At 54.5% G+C, this 17127-nt stretch overlaps 1 protein-coding gene across 7 annotated transcripts in view; it reads left to right on the forward strand.

Moving 5' to 3' along the window:
* The window catches only part of CSMD2 (CUB and Sushi multiple domains 2), a 624779-nt gene that overhangs the window by 566700 nt on the left and 40952 nt on the right, over window positions 1-17127 (forward strand). For all 7 annotated transcript variants that reach the window (XM_051832052.3, XM_051832047.3, XM_051832045.3 and 4 more), the window contains 4 exons: window positions 813-986; window positions 2645-2833; window positions 10240-10413; window positions 15756-15938. In XM_051832052.3, coding sequence (XP_051688012.3) covers window positions 813-986; window positions 2645-2833; window positions 10240-10413; window positions 15756-15839 — 621 coding nt within the window. In that variant the 3' untranslated portion in view covers window positions 15840-15938. The remainder of the gene's footprint in view (window positions 1-812; window positions 987-2644; window positions 2834-10239; window positions 10414-15755; window positions 15939-17127) is intronic.

The following is a 17127-nucleotide window of genomic DNA, read 5'->3' on the forward strand; positions in this document are numbered from 1 at the left end:
TGGGTGGAGTCAACTGCACCCCTGCAGGGAGGCAGAGAGAGCTGAGGGCTCAGCAGGGGCTCGGAGGCCAGACCTGCGCGCACAGGGTCCTCGAGCCCTTCCCTGCCCACGTCTGAACAAGTTGTGACCCAAGCAGTTGGGGGTGGGGGAGGAGGCCCAAATATCACCTCTGTTACCAATAAGGGCAAAGTAGGAGACCACTGGGGCTTGCAAGGGCCGGATGGGAGGATTCACTCGCCCAGGCATGAGCAGCCCCGGGCTGGGGAGAGGCGGCTTCCAGGGGAGCCGCTGAGGGCATCGCTCCCTGAGGGCAGCTGGGCCCTGAGCGGAGGAAGGCAGAGCCAGCCAGGAAAGTGGGCGCCCTCCTCCCTGGACAGGCAGGCAGGCTACTCTGATTCCTGGGCAGAGGAAGTGACGGGGCCCAGCGAGGGCTGCGGGAGGCAGGGACAGGAAGGAGTCTGCACTCGGCAGCTCCTGTCCCTGACGCCTCTCATCACTGTGTCCACCTATGAAGGGTGGGGATGGGGAGCCGGGGCCATCAGGGCCAGAGACAGTAAGGTGGAACTGTCGACCCCAGCCACAGAGAGCTGCCCAGGGCCCTGTGGGAAGTCGGGCAAAGCTTTTTCTTGAGTTGTCCAATCTGCGGGGGAGGGGGCCTGTGCCCGTGGCAGTTTCTGGAAACAGAGTTTTTACGGCAAAGGAGACTAAGTTGTGCTTAGCGCTGAACCACACTGAGGTGCCTGAAGAAGGCCCCGTGAAAGGAGGTGTGGCCTCCCAGGAGGGCTTACTGCCTGTCGTTGTTTCGGTTACAGCCATCACCTGTGGACACCCAGGCAACCCCATCAACGGCCTCACTCAGGGCAACCAGTTCAACCTCAACGACGTGGTCAAGTTTGTTTGCAACCCTGGGTACGTGGCGGAGGGGGCTGCCAGGTCGCAGTGCCTGGCCAGCGGCCAGTGGAGCGACGCGCTGCCCACCTGCAGAAGTGAGTCGCCCTGCCCGCCCCCTGCACTCCCCACCAACTCTGCTCGCTGGGGCGCTGCAGCCCAGGAGCAGGTGCCAGTGAATTCCGTCCCCACATCACATTGACTCAGATGGGCCAGCAAGACTTGGGGCAGAGAAGGGTCACAAACAGGAACTTTCTCAGCCCCTGGACACAGCCGTGGGTTCTCCTCGGAAGTAAGACTTAGTGTCTTCTTTCAAGTCTCCTTGGTTACAATCCATAGGAAAACAAGTGATCAACACCATATAGAAGCACATTCCCCCCCCCCCTTTTTTTTTAGCAAGAAGAGGCTTGTTTTTCTGACATCAACAAGAAATCCAGAGGTTCTGTTATTTCCGCAGCTTCTCAGGGAGGACAAGAGCCACATCCTGGCCTTTCCTCATGGGTGCAGAATGGCTGCTGCAGCTCCTTCGTAACCACATTCACTAGAGCTGCATTCTTGACAGAAATTATGTTAAAGCAGCAGGGTTGGGATGGAAACCTAAAGGCAGAGACGAAGGGTAAGGGTGCGTAGGAAAAGAGAAAAGGAAGGAAGCAAGGTGACTGAGCATGTCTCGGCCCCGTGCAGACTAAGAGACAGCCGGGCTTCCCACGGCAGTGAAGCAGTGAGGCCTCGGGAGAGGTGCCGCTGCCTTACAGACCTCGAAGGCGTAGCAAAACTTCTGTACACAGCTCGTCCCTCTCCGTTTGCTGTGATGACTGTGAGACTCCTGTGAGCTGATGGGAAGACGTTGCAAGAGCAAAAGCGCCAGTCATGGGCGACAAACAATGTTGTCATTATTGTAACATCTCAGTCTGAGTCTGAGTTAAGATGCTTCACAAATCCTTTGTCTCTTAAAAAAAAAAAAAAAGATTATTTATTTGAAAGGCAGAGTTACAGGATGGGGGGAAGGAGAGATCTTCCATCTACTGCTTCACTCCCCACGTGGCCACAACAGCCAGGGCTGGACTAAGCGAAAGCCAGGAGCCTGGCACTCCATCCAGGTCTCCCACATGGGTGGCAGAAGCCCGAGTACTTGGACCACCTCCTGCTGCTTCCAGGGAGCAGGGAGCTGGATCAGAAGTAGAGCAACCTGGAACAAAACCAGTGCTCAGATGGGATGCCGGCATTGCAGACAGCGGCTTAACCTGCTGTGCCACAGGGCCAGCCCCACCCTTTAACATTCTAAAGGCAGATTCTGCCCCCGGGATATTACCGTCTTCCCGAAATACTCCTAGAAGTAAGGCTAAAACAGTTTCCAAAGAAGCCCTCCCCCGTCCAGGTGAGCTCAGGGCCTCAATTCTACCACGAATGAGCTCTGTGCCAGTGACCCGGGGCACACAGAGACAAGCGACGTGTAAATTCGAATAAATCCCAGTCCAGGCCAGCAAAGTCAGCAGTAGGGTTTGTGCCAGGAGCACTGAAGAGGGAGGGGGAGGGGGAGGCTCTGTAAGGAGCTGCTGCCCAGCTGGTCGGGAAAGGACGATTTCCTGACCAGTGATGGCGGTGCCGGAGGAGGACCGGCAGCTCAGGACCAGCACCCACTGTGCCGCCCCCGCCCCCTCCAGGCAGGGCCTCCCTGTCCGAACTTCTGAGCTCTCACTCCAGGGCTTCGGAAGACCCTCTCCTCCAGCTTTCTAATTGTCCTGTTTGATTGCAGTCATCAACTGTACAGATCCGGGGCACCAAGAGAACAGCATCCGCCAGGTGCACGCCAGCGGCCCGCACAGGTTCAGCTACGGCACCACCGTGTCTTACCAGTGCAGCCACGGCTTCTACTTGCTGGGCACCCCTGTGCTCAGCTGCCAGGGCGATGGCACATGGGACCGCCCCCGCCCCCAGTGTCTCTGTAAGTACCTGTCGTCTGCCCCAAGGGACTGTTGGCATGGTCCCTGGGAGAGGACAGTGCTCCCTCTGGGGGCGTGCCTGTGCGCGCGCGTGCGTGTGTGTGTGTGTGCACGCGCGCATTTGTACGTGTGTTGCGTCACCATGGCAGTCAGTCTGGCTGCTCCTTGGATACCAGAGCCCTTCTCTTTCTTCCTGGCCACGGGCCTGTTCTCCTTCCTCCCGCACCCGCCACTGACCTCTGCCGCCTTCAGGGTCCCCTGCCTGTAGAGCTGGCTGCCTAGAGGACACCATCTCCCCTTTTCATCCCTTGCTGGCTCTTCCAGAAAGATGACACGGGAGCCCCTTACGTTTGAAGGACTGAAGCGGAAATAGTCCAGACCCACCGGCACTGGAATCCTGGCTTTGCCACTTGGCAAGCTTGAGTGGTTCTGGTGAAGTCTTCTCCCACAGCCTGCATTCCTTCACCCATCAAAATGACGCTGATACTTAGCTCACGGGATGGTTGGTGGACTAAATGGGAGAAGCCACTCACAGCGCCCAACCTAGTGCCTGGTACACAGAAGCTGCTCCATAAACCGTGAACCGGAATGGCTTGAATTGGTCTTAGGAGAGGCTGTGGGGGCGACATGTAAAATGGGAGGGGAGGAGGGGATGTGCTTGGGCTCCTGAGATCCGGTTGCTGGCCTCACACTCCACATGCGAGAAAAGCAGCCCCCTTGGTCTCCTGCTCCTCTTGCCCCTAAATGCACATCCCTCCCACATCCCCCTAGTAGTCCAGGTGGAGGTGCACACAGTCCCCCGTCCCTGGTGGGCATTTCACAGGCCCTGCAGTCCAGGAGCCTCCACCTCCTTGTGCCCTTGTGCCTGGAGGTGTAGTGGCGGCTGCTACAGCAACTCAGGACCCCACCCTGGCCATCCAGCTAGGTGCTGGGGGTTGGAGGTGAACGCTCACCTGTGTGCAGGAGGCCGGCTGAGATTCAGGGCCCTGGGGTTCAAAGTGTCACACCTTCTGATGAGATGAAGCTTTTACTATCTATATTAACCTCTATTCCAACGCTTATCTTACCAGATGTTAATGTTAACATCTGTATGATGTTTTATGTCATCATATTAATATCATGTACAAGCAATACATAATGTGCTTTTATCATGTCACTTTTGCCTGTTGTTTGTAAAAAGCACATAACTGTGAGGTTTTTAAAACCTATCTGATAACATTTTCTTTCCCCTGGAAGGTTCCATCCATTTGTGTTTTTTCTCTTTTTCTGCGGTGAGATGTGATTCACTATTCACAGACCGTGAAATTCAATCTTTTAAGGAATCCAGCTCAGTGATTTTAATCCACTCACACGGTTGCACAGCATCAGCGCCCTCTACCTGCAGAGCATTCTCAGCAACGCAAAAGGAAACCTGTAGCTGTCATTCCTTAGTCCTCGCTCCTTCCCCCCCCCCCCACCCGTAACCACTGATCTACTTCCTGTCTCCATGGACGTGCCTGTTCTGCACGTTTCATATCAGTGGACGCATACGCGGCTTTTTGTGTCGGTTTCTTCCACTCAGCGTAATTCTCAGCACCCACCCATGTTCTGGCAGGTGTCAGCACTTCATTCCTCTTATGGCCCAAAACCGTCCTGTTAGATGGCCACAGCAGCCTGCGTATCCATCCATCAGCTGACGGATGTGTCAACCTCCGGGCTATCGTAGGCTCCCTTAGGCTGCTGACAACATCTGTGTGCAAGTTTTTGTGTGAACATGAGTTGAAGATTCTCTTGGGTGTATACTCAGGAATGAAATCGCTGAGTCACGTGGTAACTCTGCATTAATTTTTTGATGGACTGCCTAAATGTTTTCCAAAGTGGCTGCACAGTTTTCCAAAGTGGCCGCACATGTCAACAGTGTGTAAGGGCGCCACCTTCTTTGTAGCCTCACACAGACATGTTGTTATCCATCTCTTTCCACCATGTGACGGTGGATATGACTGTGGATCCTAGTAGATGTGTATTGGTAGCTCCTTGTGGTTTTATGTTGCATTTCCCAAATGGCCAGTGACATAGAGCACCTTTGATACGCTTATTGGTTGTCCTTGTATCTCCTTTGAAGAAATGTATATTCAAGTCCATTTTTAAATGAGGTCATTTGTCTTGATATTGTTCCATTGTAACAGTTCTGTATTCTGGATACCTCACTCCAATCAAATACAGGGTTGGCAAATATTATCTCCCATTTGGGGGATTGTCTTTTTATCTTCTTGATTGCATCCTTTGCTGCATGCTGGTTTTTAATTTTAGCAAAGTCCAATTTGTCTATTTTTTCCTCTGGCTCCCAGTAAGGAACATTTTCAGTAATGTTTGGTGGTTACCATGGCCTTGCTTCAGTGGACTAACTGCATTTCTGCATCTAGAAGATGCAAGTACCTGTGACCAGGGCTGTGGGGAACTACAGATGACTTTACACTCCCAGAGTGAAGCCACTCGGTGAAAATCACCTGTTCCTTCCAGGTGAAAGCAAACTGCTTTAATTTGTATGGATGTGCAGGGACCAAAGCGTGTGTGTGTGTGTATAATTCATGTGGATCATTTTAATTCTGCTTTTTAATATTATTTTATTAGAAATTTCTGGCAGGAAATACTTTTGCATTTTATAGGATGCAGTGCAATATTTCAGGACATACACGGAGGAAACTGATAAAGCCAGGCAGCCGGCTTTTCATTTCCTTATCTTTTCTCTGTGTTTGGAGCCTACCAAATCCTCTCTTCCAGGTCTTGATAGAGAATATAATACATCATTGTGAACCACAGTCACCCCACTGTGCTACGTAACACGGGGACTTAATTCTTCAGTGTGGCTCCGTTTGGTAGCCGTGACCCAGCCTCTATCTCCCTGTACCCTCCCCTCCAGCCCCCAGTAGTCACTGTTCTAAGGTCAGATAAACCATCCTTCCTGTTAAATTATTTTTTTAATGAGGAGGAAGAAGAATGTGGATCAGAGACTGTACATGGCCCTCGGAGATTAACACGGTCACTCTCTTGCCCCTGACAGAAAGCTTGCCAACCCTACTATCCTGGAACAGTGATGGGTGAACTATTGCTACACACAGCATAGGTGAATTCCATAAACAGATGTTGAGGGAAAGAAGCCAAATACAAATTGTGTAGTATATGATCCCATTTATAAAAAGTACAAAAGCAAGGCTGGCAGACCTAATCGCTGGTAGTACAGAATCAAGACAGTGGCTGCCATTGGGGAGGTGGAGAGGGGGTAAGAATAAAGGAGGTGGTGGGGAGGGGTGATGGGGGAGAAGGGGTGAGAGGAGAGGGGGTGAGAGGTGGAGAGGGGGTAAGAGTAGAGGAGGTGGTGGGGAGGGGTGATGGGGGAGAAGGGGTGAGAGGAGAGGGTTGAGAGGTGGAGAGGGGCTGAGAGTAGAGGAGGTGGTGGGGAGGGGTGATGGGGGAGAAGGGGTGAGAGGTGGAGAGGGGCTGAGAGTAGAGGAGGTGGGGAGGGGTGATGGTGGAGAAGGGGTGAGGAGGGGGGTAAGAGGTGGAGAGGGGCTGAGAGTAGAGGAGGTGGGGGAGGGGTGATGGGGGAGAAGGGGTAAGAGGTGGAGAGGGGCTGAGAGTAGAGGAGGTGGGGGGAGGGGTGATGGGGGAGAAGGGGTGAGAGGAGAGGGGGTGAGAGGTGGAGAGGGGCTGAGAGTAGAGGAGGTGGTGGGGAGGGGTGATGGGGAGAAGGGGTGAGAGGAGAGGGGGTGAGAGGTGGAGAGGGGCTGAGAGTAGAGGAGGTGGGGGGAGGGGTGATGGGGAGAAGGGGTGGGAGGTGGGGGCACGAGGAGCTTCTGGAGAGCCTGTCGTGTTTGCTGACCGGAGGGTTGTGGTTACCTGCATGTGATCTGCGTGTTCACTTCGTGACGATTCATGAAGCTGCACACATGCAACGGTTGTGTTTTCTGCAGGTGTGTTGACTTCCACTAGAAAGTAATATATTTGGGAAACTGTTAGCGCGTTAAGATAGGATGATTTCTAGGAGCCCACAAACCTTTAATAAACCATGGGCTTATTTACATGGTGACTGGAGACTCCACTCCTTTCAGAAGAAGGGACATCGGTGGGCACGCGAAAGCCGTGCTGCAGAGGGGATCTGTTAGCACACGTGAGCGTGTGGACTCTCAGTCCAACTGTGGTCTCCCAGCTGACTCTTCCAGTGCGTGGGTCCACAGCAGGTTTCTTAGCCTTGCCATGCCTCGTTCTCCTCCTCAGTAAGTGGAGATTAAAAGGGTGCCTGCCTCACAGGGTTGTGCTAAGGAATAAACCGCATAACCCTTGGCACCTCCTGTTTGAGTTATCAGTTGCTGAGTAGTAAAGCTAAGTGGCTTTAAATAGCAACCACTGTTGTTTCCTCACAGTTCTCTGGGCCAGAAACTCAGATACAGCTTTGTGGGTGTGTTAGTCTGGGTTCTCCAGAGAAACAGAGCCAAGAGGAGACAGATCTAGACCTAGATCCAGATATCTAATCTATATCTCTATACACAGATCTCTGTCTCTATCTATAGAGATGGAGACATGGATGAGAGATAATTACGCACTATATATAGTGTATATATATATATAGTGTATATAGTGTGTGTATATATTGTATATATAGTGTATATAGTGTGTGTGTATATATATATATATATATATATATGCCAAAAGGAACTGGTTCACATGGCTGTAGAAGCTGAGAATCCCAAGAGCTCCACTCGGCAAGCCGGAGGCCCAGGTGAGCTAAGGGTCCAAGTTCCAGTCTGAGTCTGAAGGTGGCAGAGAAGACTGACGTCCCAGCTGAAAGACAGGCAGACAGAGAGAAGTCCCTTCTCCACCTTTGTGTCCAGTTCAGGTTTTCAAGGATCGGATGAGGTCCTCTCTCATTAGGAAGGGCAATGTGCTTAGTCTGACCCAGAAACACCCACAGGGAAACACCTAGAATAATGTTGGACTAAATATCTGGACACCTTGTGGCCCAGTCAAATTCACACATAAAACTAACATCCCGGCCCCATATCTCTCCAGGAGGACCAAGAATGCCAGACAGCCGTGCGTACCTGTTGGGGGCCTTGCTGGTGGCGGTTGGCTGAGAAGGAGGTTGATCTCTCTGTGTGGCTGATCTCTCTGTGTGGCTGACCTCTCCACGTGGAGTGGCTTCTTGATTTTTGGAGGCTAGAGCAAAATAGGATCTCTCAAGTCCAGAACTCAGAAATTCTCAAGGCCCCTTTTCCACCCCAAGTTGTTGATGAAGGCAAGTCACAAGGCCAGCCCAGATGCAGGAGGACAGGAAATACCTGTTTGCAGCTCTTGGAATGGGAGGAGTGGCATGTGCACAGGGATGGGGAACATTAGTGGCCATTCTTGTAGACAGTAGCCTCTGAGCACCGAAGGTCACATCCCCCTCATGCACAGGACACTGCCCCTGGCCCTCAGGATCCCCAGCGACTTACCCATTCTGTTTCCCTTCTCTCTTGTGCGGCAAATTACTCAAACAGTAGGTGGCAACAAACATTTCATTGTCTGTGATTGGCCACTTGGGTAGGGTTTAGTAGAGACAGCTCATCATTGTTGATTGTTGTAGGTCAGCTGAACCTAGCAGAGCCAAGATGCCTGCAGGCAAATGTCAAGACCTCGGTGCTGGCTGCTGCTGAGAGAACTGTGCGTGTTCTGTCCGTGGGCGCTCTCCGCACGTGATGTCCTCTTGTTCAGGAGTTCAGGCCAGACTGCCTTACACAGCGGCAATAGTATTCCAAGAAAGGAAGGCAGAGGTATCTGGACCCCATAGGCTGCAGCTGGCCCAGTGACGCTTCCAGTGCTGTCCATCATTCAAAGCCAGTCACAGGTCTAGGTCAGATCCAAGAGGGAGGGAAACTGGCTCCACCCCTGATGGCAGGAATCCTCAGCAGTAGTGTTTGCAGATCCGTCTGCCACAGGCACTTAAAAGAGACCTGGGTGCCTACCGAGACCACCGTGAGAAGTGAGGACGTACTCACACTGGAGACCTGCGAGCCATCCCTGCACTCTGCCACAGTGACATCATCAGGGACACGATCAGTGTGGGCCCAACCCTTGGTCACCTCTCCTGGCCAGTACCCAGGCCGTCCTGTCCGCACAGAAGTGCTGACTAGAAGAACCTCCCACCAGACCCCAAGACTTAGTCCAGGTCTTCTTCATCTCCTCTTGACCCACTGCCCCTTCTCTCTTGCCGCAGCCTGGCCTCTCTCCCCTCAGCAGCCAGACGGAGCCTGATCAAGTGGAAATCGGACCTTGCCCCCAGCGCCTCCGCACTGTGCTCACAGTGGAACCCGAATTCCCCGCCGTGCCGTGCCCTGGCTCCCAGTGCCCCGCCCCCACCATGTCTTCATTCTTCCCCTGCTCGTTCTGTCCAGCATCCCGGCTTCCCTGCTGGCCCTCATTCTGGCCGCTGGGCTTCTGTGCCTGGCACTCCTGTCCTCTGGGCGCTCTTCCTCCAGATTCTGCCCAAGTGGCCTCTTCACATCATTCCAGCCACCGGTCAGACGTCACCCCGTGGAGAGAGCTTCCCAACCTCCCTGTTCAAACACAGCGCCCTCACCTCACCCCAGAATGCTCTTTTCCTGGGGCAGCTCTCTTTTTCTTCCCAGAACCCCCTGGAATGACCCATTTTCTTCTTTGCAGTCTCTCCTCCTCACTGGAAGATAATCTCAGTGAGCACATGGGCTTCGTTCTCCCAAACACATAGAACAGTGCACATAATAGATGCTCAATAAAATGAGCTGAGTCAGTGAACCTTGGGATCAGCCAACCTGTGTCAAGAGTGATGGGAAGGCCAAGCCCAGTGATGCAACAGCCCCATCCCGCCCCGGCCAGTCCATCTCAGTTCTCGTGTTCTTACCCGACCACTGGCTTTCATATTTATACTTGGTGATTCAGGAAAGGGAATTTGCAGACTTAAATGGATGAGCTGGGGATAATTTAAGATGTACCTGTAAGACAGAGTTGGAAAAGAACCATCGCTGGCCCTCATTTTGGACCCCAAGACCACTTAAGATGATCCTTGGATGCCAGGTCTGCCAGTGTCCCCAGGGCACCATGTGGATCGTCTGTCTGCCCAGGGACATCTGCAGTGTTCCTGTGGCAGTGAGGGGTTGCGGGGAGGTGAGCCCAGAGACGAGACAGAAAGGAGACAGATACTGTGGACCTACCACCTACTGAGTCAGCACTACTCTCCCTGCTCCCCAGGCGTGGGGACTGTACGGTGAGGTGGCTGAGCATTGCAGGTGGGCCTCCGTGCGTACCCCCGGGCCTCTCTTCTTCCCTGCCTCCTGCTACAAGAAGCCTGGGGCGGGTTCTGTGATGATGACCCAGCCCTGAGCAGAGGTGCTTAAACGTATGCTCTTCCCCGCAGTGGTGTCCTGTGGCCACCCGGGCGCCCCGCCTCATGCCCAGATGTCAGGAGACAGCTATACCGTGGGGTCGGTCGTGCGTTACAGCTGCACTGGCAAGCGGACTCTGGTGGGAAACGCCACGCGCATGTGTGGGCTGGATGGACACTGGACTGGCTCCCTCCCCCACTGCTCAGGTACGGAGCATGGCGCTGCGGAGGGTCCCATGGAACGGAAGTGGATGGGCTCCCAAGGTGTGAGTGTGATTGATGATGGGAGGGAATCAGACCCTTCGCTTGCAGGTGGAGAGCACAGCTAGAAGATGGCCCAGCTGGACGTGAGCCCTTGGTGGCCTCATCCCAGCTTCATTCTCGTGGTCAGCCCTGCTCGGCCCCATAGAACCGAGAGATTCCAAAAGTAGGAGGGGCACAGCTTTGTGAGTCAGCTACGGCCAGGCCTGTCTAGATATTTAATTCCACAAGCTCCCAGGAACAGCCAAACCTTTCTGTTAGTCCACAGCCAAGCCCACTCCTGAGATTTATTTTTAAGATTTACTTTATTTACTTAAAAACCAGAGTCACAGAAAGAGAGGACAAGACAGAGAGAGAGAGAGAGAGAGAGAGAGATCTTCTATGCTGGTTCACTCCCCCAGATGGCTGCAATAGCCTGGGCTGGACCAGCCAAAGCCAGGAGCCAAGAACCCAACCATGTGGGCCGTCTTCTACTATTTTTTCCCAGACCATTAGTAGGGAGCTGGATCAAAGTGGAGCATCCAGGACACAAACCAGTGCCTATATGGGATGCTGGCATCACAGGCGGCAGCTTTACTGGCTGCACTGCAATGCTGGTCCCCCCCGACCCGGGTTCTTTGCTTCCCTGTTTCAAACTCCTGGGCCCCAGCTTGCTTCCTCCCCCTGCTTGTCCCATTGCCCTAGCTGCTTAGTGGGGGCCAGTCCTCTTTCCTGCTGCCCTGAGACACTATTCAGTCCCCAGACTTCTCTGAACAAATTCATCTTCCTGCTAACCTATGAGCATAGTGGCTTGCTATCAAAATAGCAAAGGTAGAGATGGCCAGGCCCCCACACCCGTGTTCTCCAAACCAGCAATTCCTCTGTAAGACGCTGTCTCACAGAACCAAAGAGCAAAGTGCCCCACGGGTAGCAGGAACCACCAAACTAAAGAATGAGCTCCTTGCAGCTTTGTCTTTTTGAAGTGAGCCTGCCCAGCCTGGCAAGGGGTCCTCTACAGTCTGTTGCCCTCAAGAGGATAGCTGAGGGGCCAGCGCTGTGGCTCAGCTGGTTAAGCAGCCCTGCAACACGGGCATCTCATATGAGCACCAGTTCAAGTCTTGGCTGCTCCACTTCCTATCCAGCTCCCTGCTGATGTGCCTGGGAAAGCAATGGAAGGTGACCCAAGAACCTGGCCCCTGCACCCACGTGGGAGACCAAGATGAAGCTCCTGGCTCCTGGCTTCGGCCTGGCCCAGCCCTGGCCTTTGTGGCCATCTGGGGAGTGAACCAGCAGATGGAAGACCTTTCTGTCTGTTTCTCCTTCTTTCTCTGTAATTGTGCCTTGAAAATAAATAAAAAAAATATTAAAAAACAAAAAAAATAGAGGCAGCTGCTCAGAGCTCAGGTTCTGCAGGAATCCCATTTTGGCGTTGACATTAACCCTCCAGCTCTGCCCATGCCTGTTCCCTGCTAGAAGCGGGGATCCCCCACCTCCTGATTCAGCAGGCTGCTCTGGTGTGGGCCCTCCTCGTAAGATGGGCAGCTGTCCTTGCGGCCGAGGCTCCAGATAAACCTGTCTGCCAAAATTGGGGTCACCGCCAGAATACTGGGCCAGATGTTTGGTAGGTCCCCCTGAAAGCCCAAAGCACTCTGAGACCCAGCACTCTGTGGGACCACCCAGGACACTGGCCTCTGGCCCCTATAAATCTCCCTCGTCACAGGGCTAGAGAACTGGGCAGGTCTGCCTGGGTGCCCTGGGGACTTCTCTGCGTGAGCTCGTGGAAGGCCTGCCGACTGGGCCTGCGGCTTCTCTGTGTTTGGAGGGAGTCACTTGGGAGGGTGGCACAGGGGCCAGGGTCATGCACTGTGAGGCCTCCTGGGTGGGCCCAGAGTGAGTTCCAGGGGGAAAGGACACTCCCAGCAGGAAGGGGAGCCAAGCATATGTCTGCCCCCATGCCCTCGGAGACAGTTCCTTCGCCCAGACCTCCTCCTGCAGACACTGCTCTAGGGCACGCGGCTGATGGTGCTTTAAGGTCTGTTTGTTTGGGGGCTCTTTGCTCCCGGTGGATAAGGGGTGGACAGGGTAGAGGAGAAAGAAAGCTAACGGAAAGCCTTGAGCGCTTCCTACCCATTAGCACGTGTGACCCAGTCACGTGTTCACACTCCTGTCCCGTGGCAAGGAATCCAAAGTGTCCTCTGTCCCAGGCTATAACTTGCCTGCCGTGGAGTTGTGCTAGCCGAGGCTGGAAGAGGCCCCCGTGGGAACATCAGGTGGTGCTCGTGTGGCATCGGAGCTAAGCTAGAGATCCTCCAAAGCCCTCTGGGCCTCGATGTCCCTGTTCTGAGGCTTCCTGAGTCGTGGTCCTGTATGCAGAGCAAGGAGCTCTTCCTTGGCAGTGTTAGGAGAGACTGGAGACGGGCTGACGCCTCGGGGACGTGGGAAGTAAGAAACAAGAAAGGCGCTTCCAGAGGGCATGGACCCCGGCCATCGGGGGATGTGTGTTCGGCTGCTTCATGCCTGATGCTGCGTATTCTGAGGAGCAGGGCGCAGCCTTGTCTCCCCTGTGTGTCCGGCATAGGTGACAGATGGCTGGGCAGCGCCTGCCTGGAGACCGCTAGGGACAGGATTAGAAGGGAGTCTGTAAATGCTGAAGCTGGGGAATGAGTGAACCTTAAATGCCTCAGGTAAGGAAGAGGGAGACAAGTCAAATAGGCCATCAGGAAACAGCACCAGGTAGATACCACTGCATACAAGAGAAGTAGTTCCTGCCTTCCCGAAATACATTCAAACATTTCCCGTCCCACTTTGAGCCTCATTCCCTGCACCCAGTAGGCCCAGATGCTGTGGAGCAAGGTCTCCTGAGTCCCTGAGCACCGAGGACATGCAGAGACTTCTAGACATGGAGCCCCACACGGAGGGGTTCACGGCCCACCTCCTCTGTCTCACCCTCCCTGCTGACAGACTTGGGCCTGCTGTGTGCTCTGCCCCAATGTGCAATTTTCCATCCCAGACTTCCTTGAAGCCCCTAACACTGCAGTGGGCAGTGTTATATCTTAATGTTAGCCATCACAAAGCACACTGGACACTGGAGTAAGGGAAAGGGCTTATTGGGGAACACCCTACAGACCGGAGTGAAGGGGCGGCGAAGGAAAAAGAGAGGGAGACTGTAAGAGAGATAGAGAGGAGAGGAGCTAGCAAGGAGAGAAGATAGAGCAGAGAGGAGAGAGGAGAGCAGAGCCAAGAGAGAAGAACCAAGAACCAAGAGACCAGAGGAAGAGGCTAGAGAGAGGAACTGAGAGAGAAGAGTCAAGCGTGTTCAGGAACAGGCCCTTTTAAAACGTCACCCGAGGGCGGGCAGGGAAGCAGGAGCAGCAAATCCCATTAGGATGGGGGTGGAGCCTGGCTCAGGTAGCTGGGCCTTGTGGCCACCTGGCTAAAACTGTGCCAGTTTCCTAACAGGCGGCACTGTTGCTGTTGCAGAACAAGCCCCCAGGACAGGAGAACCCCATCCCGTGCCTGTTTCCCAGCAGGACCGGCTGCAGCTGAGGTCAGGTAGCCAGTGTGGGAGTGAGAACTGCTCACCATCCAGGCTGCCTTGGAGGGGACCCAGCCCTGCCTAGTGCCTGAGCCGCAGCTGGGGAACTTGAAAAACAAGAGGACCCCAGGCAAAGTCAGTGGGCCCCCTTCTTCTGAAGGTCCCCACGAAGGTTAGGTGAGGGTCCCTTCTGTGAGGGGAGGAGAACGGGGAACGCAGGGGTAGGTGGCCCTCTCCCCAGGCCGAGGACACGAAGCAGAAGTGAGCCCGGGGCTGGGAGACTGGCAGGGATCTAGTGGCACAGGTGGGTGTGGCTGAGATGTGGGGCAACCCCAATAAACTGAACTGAGTGACGCACAGGGCACTGGTGGATGCCCACGTGGGTCCACAAGGGGAGAGGTCCCATCACAGCCAGAAGCTCTGTCCCCTCGGGCGGTGGCCATGTGTCCTACATTCTCCCTCTCCGCTTGCCGTGGCCTGGTTTGATGGGACGATGCCGCCTCTCCACCCCTGAGCTGGGAAGCATTGCAGGGGCTGCAGCTCACTCCTGCTGTCCCGAGGGCATTTGCTCCTTTCCGAGGCCAGATAGAGGCAGGAATGCAGCTAGAGGCCAGGAACAAGTCACAGACAAGACACGTCACCTAGAGCTCACTCACCGCAGGGTGTGTGAGTAGAGGGTACGCTAAAGGCCCAGCACCAGTCACCTCGAATCTTTACCATTTGTGTACAGTGAGAATACATAAAATCCGCTCTGTTAACTATTTTGAAATAAATAATAAATGTATCAAAACACAACCTTGTACCTCATGAGTGCATACAGTTATTGTTTGTTGGTTAAAGTGAGTCCGTGGGTGGGCGTTTAGCCTAGGTGTGAAGACCCCACTTGAGACACTCGCGTCCCATGTTGGAGTGTCCGGGATCGATCCCTGACGCTGGCCCCTGGCTCCAGCTTCCTAATACTGGAAACCCTGACGCACAGCAGTGACGTCTCAAGGAGTTGGGTTCCCGCCACCCACATGGGAGCCTGGGTTGAGTTCCTGGCTCCTGGCCTTGACCCAGGCCAGCCCCAGCTGCTGCAGGCATTTGGAGAGTGAATCAGCAGATACATGAGATCCCTCCCTCTCAAATAAAAATTAAAAATTAAACTTAAATAAATAAAAATAAGTGAACAAGCCCAGGGTGGGGATTAGGGTGAGCGCTTGAGAAGGTGAAGCTTTACTAGGGAGCAGGTGCTGGGAAGCCGGAGGGACATGGCTGCAGGAAGACGGGGTCTATGGCTGGTGGCTGTTCACCGTCCAGATCCGAGGATGAAGTGGAAGGCGGGTGAGAGAGACTTCAAGCCTGGAGGATCCTGCCAGAGTCCAGGCAACACAATGTTGAGCGTCTAGGCCGAGGCAGCGGCACTGGGCACAGAGCAGGGCCGCAGACTCAGCGGCTGTCAGTGGGCAAAGGTAAATGGGAGAAGGGGGCGCTGTGTCCGTTCTGGGCCGTGGCGGCTCCCCTCCGGTACGGGCCGAAGAACAAATGTGGGCTTTCCACAGCACGCCTTTCCTTGCCTTCCTGTTTCTGTTCCCGTGTGGTTCCCAGGAACTCACCCAGGACCTCAGGTCTTTGTGGTCCTTGCTGTTGCGTAATGAGGTGGGAGCCTGTCCGGGTCCCACTCTGGGGCTCACTGCCTCCCGGTGGTGACTGCTCAATCTCGTTCTCTCTCCCAGGACCACCCCCCTTTTCTTCCTTGCGGAGACAATGGGCTTTGTTTGGTTTTCACGCACAGGAACCAGCGTGGGGGTTTGCGGCGACCCCGGCATCCCGGCCCATGGCATCCGGCTGGGGGATAGCTTCGCTCCGGGCAGCCTGATGCGCTTCAGCTGCGAAGCCGGATACGCGCTCCGGGGATCATCGGAGCGAACCTGCCAGGCCAACGGCTCGTGGAGCGGCTCCCAGCCTGAGTGTGGAGGTAATGTATGTGACCGTTCTGCTGCCCCCTTTGCCCAGCCCCAGCGCCCTCCCCCTGCTCCCGCTCCCTCCCCCACACACCTGCCCTCAGAGAGAGCCCATGGATGGCCCCACAGGGGTTGGCGGAAGGTGGAGATGAACAGATCACACTCATTTTCCTTGGGAATCCAGAGCCAAACATACACCCAAGAGGAAACCAAAACAGACTAAACCTAGCCCACTGCTGAGTTCACTTTCCATTTGGCTTCACTCAGCAATGTGGCGGCATGAGCTGGGGACACGGCAGGACCAGGCAGACACGCTGCTGGGGGCTGCACGCTTGTGTCCCTGCAAAGTCCCTACGTGGAACCCTGGTCAACAACGTGATAGGGACAGAAAGTGGGGTCCCTGGAGATCAGATCATGAGGGGAGCCCTCCTGCAGGGACTCCGGAGAGCTCCCTTTCCCTTCTGGCGTGTGAAGAGACAGCAGGAAGCTGCCACCTTTGAACCAGAAAGGGCCATCGCCAGAAGCTGAATCAGCCACGGCCTTGACCCTGGACGTCCCAGTCTCGGGAACTGTGAGAAATCCATCCCTGCTGTTCTCGAGCCACTGGCTCTGGGGTTTTGTTACGGCAGCTGGGGTGCACTGAGACACACGTCCCCTTGCTCCCTGGGAGCTCACTAGGAGAAGAGCCTGTGTGAAACAGACACTCAGAGTGCCCAAACACAGACCCGTCAGTGGAAACGCTGTCCAAGCACCCTGACCTCGGTCTCTCCTGAGGTAGCACCCATGGAGGGGTCCCTGTTCTGCACGCTCCTCAACATGGGAGGAAAAATCATTTTAAAACTTTCTCAGGGTGGGCATTTGGCACACAGTTGCTTAAATCACTGCTTGGGACACGTGTGTCCCATGTCAGAGTCCCCAGTTTGAGTCCCAGCTACTCCACTTGTGATCCAGCTTCCTGCTAATGCGCCTGAAAGGCAGCAGGTCATGACCCAAGCACCTGGGTCCCTGCCACCCACGTGGGAGGCCTGGGTTGAGTTCTGGGCTCCTGGCTTCAGCCTGGCCCAGCTGCAGTTGTTGTAGGCATTTAGGGAGTGAACCAATGGATGGAAGACCTCTCTCTCTCTCTCAAATAAAATGAAAATAATATTTTTTTTGACAGGCAGAGTGGACAGTGAGAGAGAGACAGAGAGAAAGGTCTTCCTT

Source organism: Oryctolagus cuniculus, chromosome 7, assembly GCF_051225735.1.
Source record: "Oryctolagus cuniculus isolate XC-2025 breed Fujian yellow rabbit chromosome 7, ASM5122573v1, whole genome shotgun sequence".
NCBI lineage: Eukaryota > Metazoa > Chordata > Mammalia > Lagomorpha > Leporidae > Oryctolagus > Oryctolagus cuniculus.